At 46.1% G+C, this 18,533-nt stretch overlaps 1 protein-coding gene across 1 annotated transcript in view; it reads right to left on the bottom strand.

Annotated features, from left to right (window-relative positions):
• Positions 1–4,752, bottom strand: part of LOC149328644 (venom metalloproteinase Antarease-like) — a 39,980-nt gene extending 35,228 nt beyond the window's left edge. The window contains exon 1 of the mRNA XM_089559045.1: positions 4,707–4,752. Within this exon, the coding sequence (XP_089415171.1) occupies positions 4,707–4,752 (46 nt within the window). The remainder of the gene's footprint in view (positions 1–4,706) is intronic.
• Positions 4,753–18,533: the final 13,781 nt, after the last annotated feature.

The following is an 18,533-nucleotide window of genomic DNA, read 5'->3' as shown; positions in this document are numbered from 1 at the left end:
GGGGGGGTTCATTTTCTCAAAATTATTGGCACATCTTCCCGAACGTCGGTTTCCGGGCTCCCCTAGGGCGAGATGTGATTTTTTGCGCAGAACTGGAAAGGGTTTTCGTCTGTGATGCGTCTAGTCCTCTACTTTGTACGTGCAATATTTTAGCGGATGTCTTATTCGACACAATTCTACATTCTACAGGTTGGTAGTTATACGAGTACAATTCGTATTGATTATCGATGTATCGCGGTCCTGCCGTGCCCCATCGTTGTCTTGCCTTGGCACCGACGCGGCGACGACGGTGGTGCCATTCACCTGCGATTGCGGTGGCCAGCAACCTCGTCGGGGCGGCAAGGACCCACCCATTCATGTCTTTATTCCATCATGGAACGTCAGCGAGGGCATTATCCTTTCTGTTTGCTTTACAAGGAGCGCCGACCAGCCGCCTTGCTGGAGGGGACCGAGGGCTGAAGAAAGCCCTTTCCCCGGACTCAGTAATGAAGGCCGCTAATCCCGCTAGTGCAATGCCCGGACAGGTGCTTTGACCTTCCTGGACAGGCCGTGGCGGTATATGTCAGCCGAAGACCTGTTTCCCCCTAGTATCGAAATGAAAGCTAGTCACGTAAACGTTAAAATTCAAAGCATGACATATTGTGCAGCATCTATATCGTAAGCCATTTATTTTTCAACAACAATGTTCACAAAAATTGTAGTAGAAATAAAATGTATTACAAATGGTTGTATTTCTTTTTGGTGTACAAAAGCCCCCCCCCCCCCCCCCCCCCCCCCCCCCCCCCCCCCCGGAACCAATCTCTTGGACCGCCACTGGACCAAGACCACTAAAAAGCACTCATTTCCTTAGAATGCCATTGGTTTCGATGATCATTGACTTCAGTCATCTATATTTTAGTAAAAATAATCCCATCTAGCTCCTGGGGCTTGCTCTCATGTCTTTTTAAATATTTATTGCGCTGGCATATTGAAATTACAAGCACTAAGAAAGCTTCTGGATAAAAATTGCTATGTTATTTGCAAAATTGTGTTGCCAATCTAAATGAAAACGAACATGGCTATGCATTTTTATTGGTGACTTATATACGCAATTTAGCATCGATGCCGTAAAAGTAGCATTTAAACACGCGTTCTTTCCTTAGATCTCCGATCTGCTCTTGGAGCACCATTTTATTGCATTCCTCACATTCGCGTACGCATTGTGATATGTACCCAGCGAGAAAACGTTTCTCTCCTTTCACATCCGTGTGAGGCTACCGTGTAAGGACTTTAAAGGGACACTGACCCCCCTCCGGTTGAAAATATTTTCTACCTCTCTGGTAGCGAGGCCTCGTCCCGGGAAGGCGCGGCCGCAAATATTTTTTTTTGAAAGACTAATTAATAGCGTAGGTACAGCCATCGCAATCAAGCTACTTCACCATGCTCCATCCTTCTGTTCCCTCTCCGAGATTTTTTTTTCTCTCCCGGCCCTCGTAGAGCACGCTCCACAAGAGAAAATCGCCCTTCCTCCTCCGATGTTAGCGGGAGGCGTGATGTCTGATGGAGTGCGTCACATGTCTACACCATGACCCTGCCTTGAGAATAATACTTTTCTTACTTTTTGTGACTCGCACATTTGATCCGTGTGGAAGGCGGCGTGTCTTCCAACACCCTCTCTATTTTGGACTTTGAATCTCCTCGCAGTGTTTCGACGGGTTTTTTTTCTTTGTCCTTCCTCGCCCCAGTTGTTTTCTGTTTCTCTTAAGCTTTTTTTTAACCTCCTCCCCTCCCTTCCCTGCCCTTCCTTGATGAGTGTGCAACAAAAATGCCTGACCCCTGTCTTTTGCCGGCCTGTGTTCGTCCCTCGCTTCTCCAACGTTATTGCGCTGGCTTGGCACGCGTGATTTTGCGGCGCTGATCCACTGTGCTCACAGTTGTTTTTCTGCACTTTGCACCTTCTATGTTATCTGAGGCTGCTTTCTCTAGGCGACATTTTTTTTCGCGGCAGGCCTTTGACAAGCCAGCACGTGCGTGGTTTCTCCCTGCGCTTTTTATGTGTTTTTTTACGGCTTCTAGGGCACTGTACAGTGTTGTCCTTTTTCGGCCTTTCTGTTTCCGCTCTCAACCTACGCAATAAATGTCCAATGGAAAGTCATTGGCACTGTAGACAAGATGAACGAGCGAGAAGCAGTGTGTGCGGAGTGGCCGGGTGTGCGAGCGAGGGAAAGGCTCTACGAAACACAACACGGCACACGCTGAAAACAAGCTGAAGCATACAAGAACTGGCACAACCACCTAAAAACCTTCTTTTGGGGGGCCTCCATGGAGGTAAAAGATTGAAGCGGGAGCGCGACGCCAAGAGGCCAGCCTTCGCATGCCAAGTGCTCGTGAAGCCGCTCCCTCTCGCATTCTTTGCTCTCTCCTTCAGTCCTTTATGTTCTGGTGTTCGTATGTTTTAGTGCGTTCGTCTGCGCTATTCGCGGCGCGGGTGACTGCAGAAAAGAGGTAGACCTACAGTCAGTTTGCCGCCCTGGTCCGCGCATGTGCGCGCAGACTGACATGTGCGCACATGCGCACACATGTTCGCGCATGTGCGCAACTCCTTGAGTTCAGAAAATAAACTTTTGGAAGTGCGTGTTGTCCTGTCATTTCCTGGGGTGATTTCAACGCTTAGTGACCATATCTTTTTTGGCAGTTTTTTTAGCAGTCAACAGATTCTGTAACGCTCTGCCGGGAGGAATTTAGGGCTACTGTAACCATTCGCCAAAGCAGGTTTAGAAAGTGTCCACTCTGCCCGAAGAAAGCAACGGAATAGACGGAGCGAGGAAAAATTGGTTATTGCTTCAATAGTGTAAGATGCTTGCTTTTATAGAAGTCTAAAGAAAACAGGGTAGTCACTATGGCCTGCAACAATAACTGCATTGAGCCTACATGCTTTGTAAAGCGGTGGTTGCCTACAGCGCACGAAAAGCAGGACTTTTGTAAACCAGTTAAAATTACTTTCGTTTTACAACAGTGGTATCGCAGGTGTCGACATTTCGTATCAAGCCGTCAACTGCTGTTATATCGGCATGAGGTACAAAAAGTGTGTGGTGTTGTTGACACGAAAGCTCAACTTTGCAGTTTTGAACACCTGAACAATCATGATATAACAATAGCGCACAAGGAACACGAAGGACGGAAAGGAAACGACGCAGACAAGCGCTTGTCTGCGTCATTTCCTTTCCGTCCTTCGTGTTCCTTGTGCGCTACTGTTACAACATGAACGTTATCCAACTTGCCCAACTTTCGCCTTTGCCTGAACAATCTGTCAAATGGGTAGAGACGAGCCTGCTGATTGACTATTTTTGCTTTGATAAGAAAGTTACTAGTCATTACCTACGCCTTGACATGCAGCAACCAACGGTTAGAAGACACTCTTTCTTAATCATGTATCAGGCTTCTCTGGGAAGGAGAAATCTTCCCGTCCAAATTAGACTATCTACGGTGCCAGTATAGCCAGAAAAGATTCATGAAGGCCTGCAAGATTTGTCATATCACCCTGCGTAAAAATCACGGTCACACACATTAACAAAATTCAGGCCACCAAGTCGAAGTGGAGTGAAGTAGCCAATTGTGCTGTGGGGAGGACCCAGCGTACTATTAACAGTACACCTGTGTAACTTCGGAACGAATGAAGCAATCGTGACGAAATTTCATTCATCTGTATCTCTTTATAAGGGACCATTATGTGCTGAAAATCAAGAAAATCCATAAGTTAGATTTGTTTTGGTTCCTAATGGGTTAATGTGGGTGCACGAGATTCAGTGTTAATCCACACCGAACACTGTACTAAGCTCTAATAAACTATTACTTTGGAGGGGATCGCCCAAGCTAGCAGTGTTGCTCGCTTTAGTCGAGTGTGTCAGTGAGGTGGCTACAGGCACAGAGTACTCAGCACAAATGTCAAGGTTTTAAAGCGTACAGATTTTTACAGGCCTGAGTGAAGGAGCAATTGCCTTTTAGGACCAAAGATCAGAGAAAGAATATAAAAGAAAGCCACATAAAAGCTATCAGCGCCTGCGTCACATGGCCACCTCCTAGGCATCACAAGCACACATCGCGTAGGTATTCCACTATCCCTCATAGCCCTGGTTTAGCCCATTAGGCCGCAAGATAGGACTTCGAAGAAAAACATCCAATAATGATAGTATGTACTTACATTGATCAGTGCATCTACAAGGACCCATAACTGGGATGGTGAGCGATCAGCCAAACGAAAATAGGGCTACATGTGTTCAGCACGTATTGCGTAATGTAATTTCTGACCAAACTCTCTAACATTGTTCAAATCTTAGTTACTTTGAGGAAACACTGCAGACACATCTATCTTTTCTAGGACAAACTTCGATAGACACACCGTTTCCATGTGCTCATTGGGCCTATTGTTGGCCCAAGAGCAGCCGGGAATGCAAAAAAATGCTAGAAAAGAAACGAACTGTCCTGGACTACAACAGTGCTTAAAAGCTAATTTTTCTAAACCTAACAATGCTTTTGCAGTCTTCAGAAATTTAAATCAGTGACGTTATGAATATATACACTGCCTTATATGTGCGACGACAAGACAGGCAGCATGAAAGCGCTGTTATCGAATTAGGCGAACGCTCAAAAAGGCGATGCATACACAAATTTTAGTACCGATATCGAGGCTAGAGAAAAGAACTGTTTCTCTAAAGTTCTGAACGTACCCACAGTGCGTAGAAGAAGGCAAAACATGGCCGTAATCGCAGCCATTTTCGAGGCTTTACGATAGGCGTATGATTTCTACCCGCACCTTTAGTAGCAAAACGGTGACATTTTCTCTAGCCCTGGAGTGAAGGAACTCTTAATCAAAACCCTTCAACGCATATAAAACAGATGATACTTGCAGATATTTTGGTCTTGTTTGATTTCTTCAGTTCTTGACGTGCTCTTTTCATGGCACGAACTCTCCCGAACTTCATATGACTCGTTTACGCGTCTCTACGTTCGTCCGTGCGTTAGACAAAACCGCAGAAGCAAACTACGTCGACAGCGGCCGTGCCTCATTTTGTTTGGGGACTAAATAATGGCGGTTAGCACTGGTTCATCGTACTTTCTCCCTGAGGTTGACTTTTTTAAGTACGGCGCACATCGCCCCTGCTCACCATTTTTTTTTAACCGCTTCCTTTTCATCAAAGCAGACTCTATAATGTTCTCTATTCAAACCTGTCCGCTAAACGCAGTTTCCTTTTCATAGCGGTCTGCTGTTCACAGCGTTTTTTACCGATGGTTGAGAGACTGGAATATCTTGTCTAGTATTTGCATCTGAAGAAATTAAAATTTTCAACCTTTCGGTAGCTTTACGCTATACACAAAGGTAAAGTTTGGTTTATGTATAACGTCTAGAGAATCCAATTTCGTGCGAAGCTTACTTTCTTAGGATTTTTTTTTTCAATAGAAGTTAATGCTATGATCGTTTTCTGTATAAGAAGGTGCTAAAAGCTTTATATGTAAGGCGCAAACATGAAAGAGCACTGCTTCTAAAAGGCTTTTTTCTCTTTCTCGTCCAAACGGCCAATTTAACAGGGACTAAATCTACTTCCGAGGACGTTTTTGCAGGCTAGTTGGTACGTTACTGTAATTAGTTTTAAGCGCAGAAGATAGATAGGAAAGAACGATGTATACAGGATAAAGCTGTCTGTCCTGTTCACTTTGCTCCTTCTTGTGCTGACTGCTGAGTTTATAACGAATTCCAATAAAACCACTCGTGTGCCATACTAGGTAGCATGGTGAAAAATAACGCTACAACAAAAAAATGCTGATACGGTGCAAGTTCTTTCCGAACGTAACCTGTTTAATGAGAGGTAAGGCACTAAGGAGAAAAGCAATAAGCACCAGCTTTTTTCTGGTTCTGTCAGCTTAAGTGTTTCGGTGTTTATCGTGGTTTACGTGAAGCATGCGTGGGTGAAGAATCTTAGCACCGACATACAAAGTTCAGTACTTTTTCACATTATGAAATAAGGTGACAAATAAAGCAACAGCCTGTATTGAAGTAGGCGCGATTCCACATCAAGGCCCTCATTAATTACATGGTCGCACGCAGAAAATTCCTAAAAGCGCACATTGCAAATGGATCCTTGCGTTTGTAATTTTTAAGTACTTGGCATTTTTCCCCTCATTGGCTCTTAGGTGGACGCTCCTTCTGGCGGAAAAACAGGCCCCTCATTGGCTCTTAGGTGGACGCTCCTTCTGGCGGAAAAACAGGCTGAAAGCCGTCGTCTTAGACTCCTGTTAGTGTCCTGCAATAAAATAAACACATACCAAATAGTTTTTAGCAATATCACTAAAGAAAAACCCTTTCAGCTGTCACAGGTGCCTTGGCAAGTAACAGTGTCAAGCGTTAGTCCATTCCGAAAACCAGACAGTTGGTACACCTCTGTCATTAAAGGAGTTTCGGGCACAGACAGACAGACAGACAGACAGACAGACAGACAGACAGACAGACAGACAGACACAGACAGACAGACACAGACAGACAGACACAGACAGACAGACAGACAGACAGACAGACAGACAGACAGACAGACAGACAGACAGACAGACAGACAGACAGACAGACCGACAGACCGACAGACAGACAGACAGACAGACAGACAGACAGACAGACAGACAGACAGACAGACAGACAGACAGACAGACAGACAGACAGACAGACAGACAGACAGACAGACAGACAGACCGACCGACCGACCGACCGACCGACCGACCGACAGACAGACAGACAGACAGACAGACAGACAGACAGACAGACAGACAGACAGAGTCTGGCAATTTTGATGCCATAGGTAGCATATTATGGCTCTATATTAGTATATTCTTGTTATATTCTTAGCATGTTAATTCGCATTCAAAATACGAGGTCTGTTAGAAAAGTATCCGACCTTTTTTTTGCGAACACCTGATGGATATGAAACAAGTGCGCTTGCACCAGCAGACCTTGAGCCGTCGTGCGCATGCACGAATTTTTTCCCGCCTGCAGATAGCGTCAGTCGCTGGGAAGCAGCGTTTGAGTGAGGCAGTGTGCAGTGCTCTCGTCGGTTTTTTAGTGCCAGCAAAATGGCGGTGCGACAGGAGCAGTGCTAATGCATCAAATTTTGCCGGAAACGGGGCGACAGCCAAGTGGAAACCATTCGGAATATTCAGACGGTTTTCGGTGATGATGCTTAGAGCAGAACACAAATTAAGCAATAGTAAAACTGGTTTAAAGATGGCCGCACATCGGTGGAGAGCGAGCCACGTTCCAGTAGGCCATCAACATGCCGAAATGGCCAGGTCATTGCCGAAGTGAACGCCCTGGTGATGCGGGACAGTCGTGTGACTATCCGAGAAATTGTGGAAGAGGTAAACATCAGTAGTTTTTCTGCACATTCCATTATCACCGAAGATTTGGCCATGAAGAGAGTTGCGGCGAAATTCGCGCCGAAACTGCTCACGGTGGAGCAAAAGCAGCTTCGGGTTGAAGTCTCATAGGACACGCTGGATTCCACAAACAGTGACCCCGACTTCATCAACACCATAATCACGGGTGACGAGTCTTGGTTGTACGGGTACGACCCGGAAACCAAATCCCAGTCGTCGTAGTAGAAGCATTCCACGTCCCCAAGACCAAAGAAGGCCTGCCAAATGCTCAGCAACGTCAAAGTGATGCTGACTGCTTTCTTGGACTCTCGCTGTGTGGCACACCACGAGTACGCACGCCCCAGGGTCAAACAACGACCAAAGAGTACTACAGGGGGGTCCTCCGTTGCCTACGCGATGCTGTGCGGCGCAAAAGACCGGAGTTGAGGTCAACAGGAAATTGGCGCATCCATCATGACAATGCTCCTGCACATTCCTCGCATTTGATTCATATTGTTTGGCGAAAAACCAGACTCCTGTAGTTCGACAGACCCCTTACTCTCTTGATATGGCCCCCTGCGACTTCTGCTTGTTTCCGAAAATCAAGAGGCCATTGAAAGAGCGCGATTTCAGACAAGAGAGGACATTATGGCTGCAACGACAGCTGAGCTAAACTCCATTCCGAAAAAGGCCTTTTCGGAATACTTCCAACAGTGGCAGCACATCTGGGAGAAATGTGTGGAGTCCCAAGGAGACTACTTTGAAGGTAATTAGGTTTCCAACGTTCCAGTTATGCCATTTTTTTTTCTTCGGCCAAAGGTCGGATACTTTTCTAACAGACCTCGTATACCTTGAATACGCTCGAAATATATTCAGTTCGGCTTTAAGAAAGGCTACTCGTCGGCTTTGCCGTACGAGACTTTTTAAAGTTCTCAACAGCAGAACTAATCACTGACCCGAGGACAGAACCGTGTGGTCGATGACCCTTTCAGTGCATAAGCATAAGGAGCCTCACCACAGAGAAACGCGTCGTTGTCAATCAACAGGTCGATGACGGTGCAAGGTCTCGTGATGCCACTTCAACCGGAAAGTTGTCGCACACCGCAAATGCCGACATAAGTGTCGTCAGCAGGCTGGAAGTGCCCCGACATGCCTAATGCTTGGCTGCCTTTATATACCCCCCCCCCCCCCCCCTGCCCTTAGACGGCCCACTATCTTGCCCGGTGAGGCTCTTCTGGCGAGGGAGTGTGTGCCCACAAATCGTCGCACAAATGCGGGACGGGACGCATCTTGGGGCGTTCCAGAATGTAATTGTTAGTGTTAGTCGCGTGAGTGATAGGTCAGGTGTCGAACTGTCGACCAACTAATGCGTGGGAGTCTATTAGAGCCAGTCGGCCTAGCGATCCAGGGCCCTTTTCGCTGGCATGTTCGGGGCCGAGGTGTCCAAACCGCTCTTTCCGGTCTGAGGCTATCTCGTTCTGCACACGTAATGTAATTGAGCGGCGGCTGACTTCCTGCCAAAAGTTACGATTAACAAAGACCGATAGAAAAGAAAGACATTTTACTGTTCCTCGAAACGTGATTTCGAGCATTATATTGTTCCACGCAAGCCCGAACTGTGCAGCAAATATATTTAGAGGATTGTCGATTTGTTAGAAATGAAGTATACTTTGAATGAATTATTTCATATTTAGGAAAGCACAGTTGAATCAATTTCCAATATTCAAATGCGATTCCCCAAATTGCGATTTCCAGCCCTAGATTCTTTTTATCAGCTTGAAGTGTGCTGCGAATATGTTTACAAGCGCAACCCACTTGCTCGAATTGAAGTGTACTTTCGGCGAATTAAATTTATATATTTAAAAGTACAATTTTACTACAATGCCAACATGCAAATGCGATTCCCCGAAACGTGATGTCGAGCCCTAGAGTGTCCCAGCAACTGGAAGTGTTCCGCAATTGTCAGCAAAAAAATACAGCAATTACATTGAAGCCCGTGTGTTAGAATCCAAGTATACTTCACTCCAATTAATTTCATGTTTATGAAAGTACACTTTTAATACCTTCGCAAGATGCTAAACTCGCATACCGTAAAATTCCGAACAAGCGCCCCACCCATGCATCCCCCCCCCCCTTCAATGTTAATTTCACAATTCCGCGCCGTTCCGAGAAAGGGCCCCCTCCTCCCCTGCCTGCTCCGCGCCCTTATCGCGGACCGCACCCAGGCAACACTAGCCTGCCCCATACAGGTCAAGAATCCAATCCAATCCAATCCAATCCTGCTTTTCAAGCCATTCGCGAGCCCGTTCGTCACCCGCCATTTGTCTTGTTTTGGCGCAGTAAAGCGACCATTCATTCGTGCACATTTGCGAAGAGACTTGAGGTCATAAAGTGGTACCGGGAAAATGAAAGGAACGTTCAACAAACGCCTCGAGACTTCAAGTTCGACCGGAAGCGGATATGGGAACGGGATAATAATTTCGAGAAGTTGCTACAGCAAACCTACTGGAAAGCAAAACTTCGAAGATAGTTCAGTAAGGGCGCGCCGGTGTTTAGTGAATACGTGGACGATGCGCTCTTCGAGTTCGAGCGGGAAAGAACGTCAGGACGTTTTAAATCCATGTGCACGACGGTTTTTTTTTTCTGGCGGGAAAATATCGCAGCCATCTTGAATTTCGGCTGCGTTCCAGGATAGCGCCCCCCCCCCCCCCCCCCCCCCCCTTGCTAGTAATTTCGACTTGCGGGGTTGGGGGCGCTTCTCGGAATTTTACGGTATATATTTTGTTTTTCAAGTATTTAAAATGTGCTCGAAATATGCATAATATTAGGTGCATTTGTCAGATTTTAAGAATACGTTTAGAATACCGAGCATGAAATTTTACAAATTTATTTCCTGCATATTTTAGAGCATCAAGAAATGCATAATAGTTTAAGGTGCCATATATATCCGGCCGTATATTCCAAAGGCCCGGCCGCTCAATGGAGGCGCACTTCGTGCGGCCCGCCGCGTCGCGCCTCAATGGGTGGGGGAGCGCGTATTGGGAGAAGTTCCTAGTTTCCGCCGTTATTCTCCGCGGGGGCGCCACCTCTCCGTGACAAGCCGCCGCCGGCACGGACGGCCAGACGACGCGGAAGGAGTGCGCTGGCTATGTTAGCACGTGATTTCGCTCTAACTGCTCTGCATGACCGCGTGGTTCAGCTAGTTCTGCGTGCTTGTCATCGGTGCCTGTGTCGACAGCGTCCTAAGCGCATGCGACACCATGTCACGCAACTGCTGCGTGCTGCTGTGCACCACAAACGCTAAGATCCGAAGATGGTTATCATGAGTTCCAGCAGAAGCAGCAAGCTATGCAACATGGTGGTTTCAGCCCTTCTTCCCTATTTTGAGCAATGTCCGGAGTTGATTTGTGAGAGAGAAGACCTCAGCCACACCGAGGACATCTGCAAAGCCTTTCTAACCAAACTAATGCGACCACTGCTGACCAATCGGGCAGAAAACATCAATCTTACGCAGGAAAAAAAATCATAGTTGCTCATAAAACGCTTTCGAGGAAAGTTCTTCGCTTGTAAAATAGGCTTGAATTCCTTCGGTGCATCAAGTGGCTTCAAAATAAAACGCAAAACATTGGCCGAGCCTGCTGGAGTCTGGTTGAACTGGCTGTCTTGTGTTGTTGGTTTTGCAACTGTTTGTGTCAGTAGTATATTTACGAGGGTAATCCCAAAAGTAAGGTCTCCAAAGGGCTGCGACCGCAGGGAAACTATATGCATGGCTGCTCGCTATACTGCTGTGTTCATTGTTCCCCGTCTTCCAAACAAGCCATGGCTCAGCGCGAAAGGGACTGTCAGTCTTGGCCCGACAACCATTTGAAATGGAGCTCCCGTTTGTCGCTACCGCCAGGAGCGAAGTTCACGCAAATGGCGTTCAACCAATCGAAAATTATCGCCAGTTGATGGAGCTGTACGGAGAGTCTTGCATGGATGTTAAAAACTTCCGCAAGTGGTGTAGGGAGTTCGCAGCTGGTAGCACTGGAATTCACGATGAAGAAGCGGTAGACCGTCAATTTCTGATGAGACAGTCGCCAAGGTCGAAGAAATGATGCGGCAATATCGGAGGATCACACTAGACGAACTGTGCATATTGGTTCCTGGCGTTTCTAGAAGCACTATTCACATGAGTTTGACAGCAAAGTTGAAATATCGGAAGGTGTGCCCAAAACGGGTTGCGCGAATGCTCACAGACGACCATCAACAGCAATGCGTTGACTCCTCTCGCGAATTCCATCCGCGTTCTGGAGATGAAACGGAGACATTTTTGTATTTGTTACGGGTGATGAAACCTAGACATTCCACTTCACGCCTGAGACTAAACAAAAATCACGTGAATTGCGGCACTCATCTTTGCCCAAGCCGCGAAAATTCAAGCAAGCGCAGTCTGCCGGCAAAGGCATCTGCGTTTTGGGATCGAAAAGGGGTATCGTTGTTAGACTTCATGACTCCTGGCTCCACAGTAAACGCGGACAGATATTGTGAAACCCTTTAGAAACTCAGACGGGCGATTCAAAATCGCAGAAGAGGAACAACGCTCGCCGCCACGTTGCCTGTCAAACCATCGCTCTCCATGAACAGTTTGTACGGGACGTCATCAGCCACTCACCCTACAGTCCGGACTTGGCACCAAGTGACTGCCACTTGTTTCCAAAGCTAAAAGAACACCACGCTTGAAGGCGCTTCACTGATGATGACGAAATGAAAGAGGCGGTCAAACGATTCTTCAACGGCATAGCGGCGAGCTGGTATGACATGGGCATACAAAAACTGCCCCAGCGTCTGTAAAAATGCATAGACCGCAACGGCGATTATGTGCAAAAGTAGAAGAATGGTGTCCCTTTTAAGTGATTTGTAATTTGCTTAAAATAAACATATCTTTCGATTTATAAAAGAACTGCAAACCTTAATTTTGGGATGACCCTCGTACTTGGTGGTACCCACTTGGAACTATTTCCAGCGAAAACGGAGCAACAGGCTGAACTATAATACAGAACGTTACGACCACAAACGTAAGTTTACAGAAAGTTCACGTTCAATAAGTGGCCCGAAACCTTTTCCCGAGTTCAAGACTGTAATAAGTAAGGAGTTATTACAGTGGTTGAAACGCCCGTAGCTGAATGGGTGACCGCTCGGCGAAGCGCACTTCTTCCTAGATTCTCGGTGTAAACGCAAGTCCACGTGCGATTTGGAAAAGCGCAGTGATCGTGACATGCCACTATCACGCTATCAATAACAAACTTGCACGTGGTATCACCATAATGTGTGAAACGCAGCTCAGAAAGGCTAAAATTATAAAGCGCCTACCGTGCAGACGCCTAAACGAAAGCACTGCCTCGGCCGCTGCGCACAGCTCTCCGCCCGGACTCGTCCCGGAGCGGTGGCGCCGCAGCGGTGGCGACGAGAACTAGGCGCAATACGGCTCTTTCGGGCGACGCGACGGGCCGCACCCAGTGCGCTCTCCATTGATCGGCCGTGCCAAAGGTATCAACTTTGTCAAGTTTCGCTACACATAAATACCCACGAAAAGAGTAGATTGGATAGCCGTATCAGAGCAACAGACACGCAATTTTGAGGTCATGTTTTCGGATCCAACCGGCCACATGAGATTAATTTTATTCCGCCACCTTATTAATTTATGTTTAAGCCAGAAATCAATGAAATTTAATTTCCGAGAAAGCTTCGCCACAAAGTGACACATGAAAGAGACGGCCGTTTTGCGTAGTTAGGCCAAATTGGAAATAGGCGGGTTGCACCTTGGTTTTCACTTCAGTTCCGGTGTTCAGATCTAGTGCACACGGATGGCATCTGTTCGGGTAGCAATAATGGTGTAGTGTCCATATGTGAGGAATCGGTCGTTCTCTATATTCATAAATCTCTGGGAGTTTTCGTGCGACTGCTGGTGGTGACGAAAACAATTATTAAGAAGGGACAGGAGGTATGTTTGGATCAGCCCGTAAGGAACCGATCCTTACCAGAACTAGGTGGATGTACCCAGTTTTAGACTCACTGTCTTTCTGTGGCAGGTGCTTACATTGGTGGGACTCGGGTTGCTTGCGTTGGGTTGCGACCCAGGTTGCTCTTGCCGGACAGCCTCTGACTATTAATTGACCTCCCTCCTGACACGGCGGGCAGGCGAGCAGGCTGCCCCGGAACTGTCTTCTGACAAGCAGACAAACACTCAGCTACTAAATGCGGGGACTTGCCACCATAAGTGCACTAAAAAACATGCCCTGTACTAGCTTTCGGTGACCATTGGCTTCCGTCATGTATGTTAATCAAGCACGTCTTTTAACTTTCCTTGCCTGCTATATAGCGTAATGAGGGCCTGGAATCTGGCAGCCTTGATGCCATAGGTAGCATAAGAGTGTTCTCACACAGCTTCCGCCCTCACCGTTCGATCACGTTTGCACGTGACACTCGCGATAATACAGGACATACTACGTCCTTCGCTATGGACGAGGGTGGCACTAGTGGACACTCGCGAGGTTCGGGTACTCTACACATAAACATCCAAGAAATCAGAAGATTGGACAGCAGTCGCTCTAGCTCGACTGGTAGGCCACAGGACGCGAAATTTGTCAATTTTGAACTTGGTATCATCTTTCGGACAGGCTTTATAAGATTTGTTAAGCCAGCTCATTCGCATTTGATGAGGGATAGAGCTGTTGTATCGAAAAAGAAGCTCATAACATTCTTGAAGAAGCTCTCACATTGTATGGGAGAGCTTCCATGCTGTATTTGCTACTAACATTTGTATTCGGTTACCAAGAAAAGTGCCATCATGTGGAGGATGTTCATTTGGAAGCAGTCTTTGTGGGCTATGCTTGTTTAGAGCTGTTTGCTTTCAATTACATTCCGTAGGGTACAGCGAGCGACATATGAATTTATTGTTTTATTTACTTATTTTTCCTTCAGGGTTTACAAAAGCATTGTAGAGGAGAGGGGCAGAAATACAAATGACACTCTGTAATTTCGTTAGGAAGGGGAAAAAATAATAAAGGAGAAAATCAAGGCAATAACAACAAATAACAAAACAACAAAAACGGCACTTACCCAAAGCACACGGGTAGGTTGCAAATACATAATACGTAGTTAGGTTGAATAGAATGCAGCATATGCAGAGCGCGCCAGAAAGAATAGAATGCAGCAGTATGCAGCATCAACGTATTAAAAAAATTAAGGAACCGTCAATTAGAACACAGTAAACGCCACGTGCGAGTAATAAAATAAAAAAGGACTTCAAAATATGTTAGTAAGGGAAGCACGAAAGAAGTGGTTGTCGGTGATAGCCAATAGGGCAGCAGGTAGATGTTTCCAGTCACGGGATGTTTTTGGTAGAAATGAAGGTGCATACGTCATGGTGTTTTGACGAGGTATGGCGACTTTGTAGCGATTATCGACACATGCCGACACATGAGCAGCATCTGTGATCAGGCGCAATTTCAGTCCGCTGCTTTTTTGCTCGTATATTAATGACTTATAAAGCCTATTTCACAATCCGCAGGTTTCCTTAGTCTACTACGCTGATGACACAAGTCTACTGATCACAGGCAAGACAGCACAGGAAAGAGAAAAGATTTGTGATGAGCCACTGCCCCATTTCACAGTATGGGCAAAAAAAAACTCGTTAATAATAAATGCAGAAAAAACTAAATCTGGCATATATCGACCGAAAACAACTATGTAATGTTTCCTAAATTAAAGTTGTTCTCGATAAGCGCCCGATCGAAATATTAGGTGACATGAAAGTTCTTGAGGTTCATTTTTCTAGTCACTTGACTTGGGATCACCACATTAATGAAATCTCTAAAAAAATGTGCCGAGAAATCGGCCTAATGAACAAATGTAGGCATATGCTACCCCAACAGATAAAGCTACTGTAATATAATTCTATAATTCTTCCACATCTTGCATATGCTCAGTTGGTGTGGGGAACTACTACCAAAGCAAACTTTAAAAAATTGTGGCTCTTAGGAAAGAAAGCAGTAAGAAGAATAGCTAACCTGTAAATAGGAAGTTGAGACAGAAAGACGCGCCCACGGTCGCTCAGCAGTTCCCGGGGCGCTCCATGGCGAAGAATGAAGTGATGCAAGATGAAAGAGGCAATGTGTGGTGTCGTAGCAGCAGGAAGAGCCGCGGTTTCGGCGTAACGCGTGAGGTGGTCGACGGCTACAATAACCCAGCGGTTGCCAGCAGCAGTATAAGGAAGCGGGCCGTAGAGGTCAATCCCAACTCTGTCAAAAGAACGGGAAGGGCAAGGGAGAGGCTGCATCTGGCAGACTGGGTGGTGAGGAGCCGGCTTGCGACGTTGACAGTCAGGCCACGAGAGGACGTATTTGCGGACGTAGGTGAACATACCGCGCCAAACCCATCGTGTGATTCTCACACAAAATATGTCATTAAAAATCTGTCAGCTATTACTGTTTGGGAATGTTACAACCATCGACTGACTGCATCGTATCGCAACGCAGTACGGAATATTAACTCCTTTTTTATGCGTATTTCCACATTAAACAAAAAGGGAATCGCATATAACATGCGTCATCCGAATATATGGCCTACCAACTCCCCGCAAAAAATATTCGGTTCAATCAACAACCTACACGTTTCCAGTCGTTCTTAATGATTAAGCTCGTCCGTCTATTGGTACCTCTAAACTGCCCAGGAAACCATTGAAACAAATGTTTTGTGATCCGTTTTACTTTATAAGCCTCTTAGTGTGTCTACATAATGCTAGTTCTTTGCGGCCCCTGTGACCTTTTGGTTATTTTCTTTCCTTTTTACTCATATGTAGTCATTGACACTTTTGTTTTCCTCTTGTGAGATACCCATTTGACATTCATGCTAGTTCTGTGAATGAGAAAATGTATAGTGGGCCGATGATACTATTGTGAGTGGGGTAGTCGCCTCGTCAAGCTGCTGGCGGCAGCAGTTTTTATGGCTGCTCCATCCTTGTACCTTGCACGAAGGAAAATAAAATTTGATTTCATTTTATTTGATTTGGTAAATCTTATGGAAGAGGCGAATACGAGAAATCTTACGAAGTACAGCGAGAGGGGGGTAAATTTGGACTTTGTTCATGTTGGTGTCGCTTGCCGTGCGGTGGTAATTATCACTCTGCAAGGTTTTATTCAGTGATAGATGGCCAGGGTCCCATATGGATGAAGCGTACTCGAGATTTGTAAGAACATAGGTAGCATATAGCTGTTTTTTCAGTGAAGATGGAGCTAGTGAAAATATTCCGTGCTTGCTGAAAGCCTTCAAGTCTCGACTAAGACGGACTAGTCCATGGGAGTCAAAAGAATAATTACTCAAATGAAAGCTAAAGGACCATCGCCGCAGTCTTGCCTGACATAATTCCCTAAATTTTCATGATTTCTTGATAACTATTAGAGCCTTATGATATTTATTTATAATATGCAGCTGTTTTATTTATTATTTCTCGCCACCACTGCTTGCACCAAAAGACAAAATGCGAATGTATTATTTGTCGACTATGATTACATCGTCAACAAATAATACATTCGAATTTTGTTCGAACTTAACAGCTCACACAGAATTTTTTTTTTTTTTTTGCAATTTTATGATGGTCCGTCAAACGCTCATTTACGGCGCACACAAGAGGACGAATTCCTTCTTTCGTTGGCCAGTGCACTGTTTCTGATGTCTCGAAGCTGCATCTAATTATAAGGTGTTAGGTAATACTGATTTCTTCACACTACCTCGCATTTAATAATGTGTCTTGACATCGCACAGAACATGGAATTTCTGAGTTTCGTCTGTATCAAAACGCTGCCACTTTTCTCTGTACTTAGAGAAATTACGCGTTGCTGCTGCCGGGCGCTATTGCTACTGAGCCGCTACAGCTGGCAATTCTTCATTTTTTTTAGAGCATTGCCCTAGCAGTCATGAAATAGAATTAACGGTCGACTGGCCTTCGAGCAAATTTTAAGAGGCTGCTCGAAAAAACCATTCCTCTTCCTATTTGACAATCGCTTCTGCCTTTCGCAGTCGAATGAACCCTTTTCTAAATAAAATAACGGCGTTAAAGACAACGCAGCGAGCTATGTAAAGAAAAGTGGTAGGTGTAACGTTAAGAGACAGGAAGAGGGCACAGTGGGCCAGGGATCAAACATGGGTTCATGACATCCTATTGGGAATCAACCGGAAGAATAGGGCCTGGGCAGGCCATGTAGTGCGAAGGCAAGATAACCGCTGGTCCTTAAAGGGACACTGAGGAGAAATTGAGGTTGACTGGCATCGACAGAATACCAGCTCCTGATTACAAAAACGCCATTCATACTGACAACAAAGCTCTTGTAACGTAGAAAAGAGCAAGAACCAAAATACAGGTATCGCCGCCACAGGCCAAACTCGCTAGTACAAGCTTCATGACGTCATAGGACAAAACAGTGTTGCTAGAACCAACAGTTCTAGCAACACTAGGACACGAGAAGCCACACATCACTGAGGGGCAGCAAATGCATGCGCAAATTTCCTTGACGTCGCCAGATGGCGCCACGTACCCGACAGCTAAGCGCGCTCCTGCAGCGCCGGGACAAATCAGCGCCTACTCACAGCGGTATGGGGGCTCTCGGTATTCCGCTAACAGTAACAAGGTACACGGCATGCTAAAGGTGTCCATTTGCGAGAACTTCGTTGACGACTTCGAGAACGGGATCCATTGTAACGCTGGCAAAACGCCGGTACAAACGTAAACGAAGCGACGGCCGCAATAGCCGATAGATGCCTTCAACGTGCGGCCGGCGGTAGCCTTCTTTACGGCTGCTGCTGGGCCGCGCTTATGGCTGCCAGAAATCACGGAGTCTGCGTTACGTCATGGGCACGTCATGTTTCACGTCACTTAGTCCTGTGTCGTCATAGGAGAATCCCAAGTTTGAATCTGAGCGGCGGGAAAAACTTTTCCAACTTCGATTCCAAATTTCTTAGAAATAAATGCATCTTTTGCTGCCGGCCAAGTGGCAACAAAGCCATGAAATGCCGAACTATCGGATTTTGCTATAAAAAATTATTAATAGAGCTCTCCTCAGTGTCCCTTTAAGGGTGACGGAGGGGATTCCAAGAGAAGGCAAACGTAGCAGGGGGCG

The sequence above is a fragment of the Amblyomma mixtum genome, chromosome 9 (genome assembly GCF_055824585.1).
Source record: "Amblyomma mixtum isolate Tamu chromosome 9, ASM5582458v1, whole genome shotgun sequence".
Lineage (NCBI taxonomy): Eukaryota > Metazoa > Arthropoda > Arachnida > Ixodida > Ixodidae > Amblyomma > Amblyomma mixtum.
Note: the sequence above shows the minus strand (reverse complement) of the source record. Positions and strands in the feature narration are given on the sequence as shown.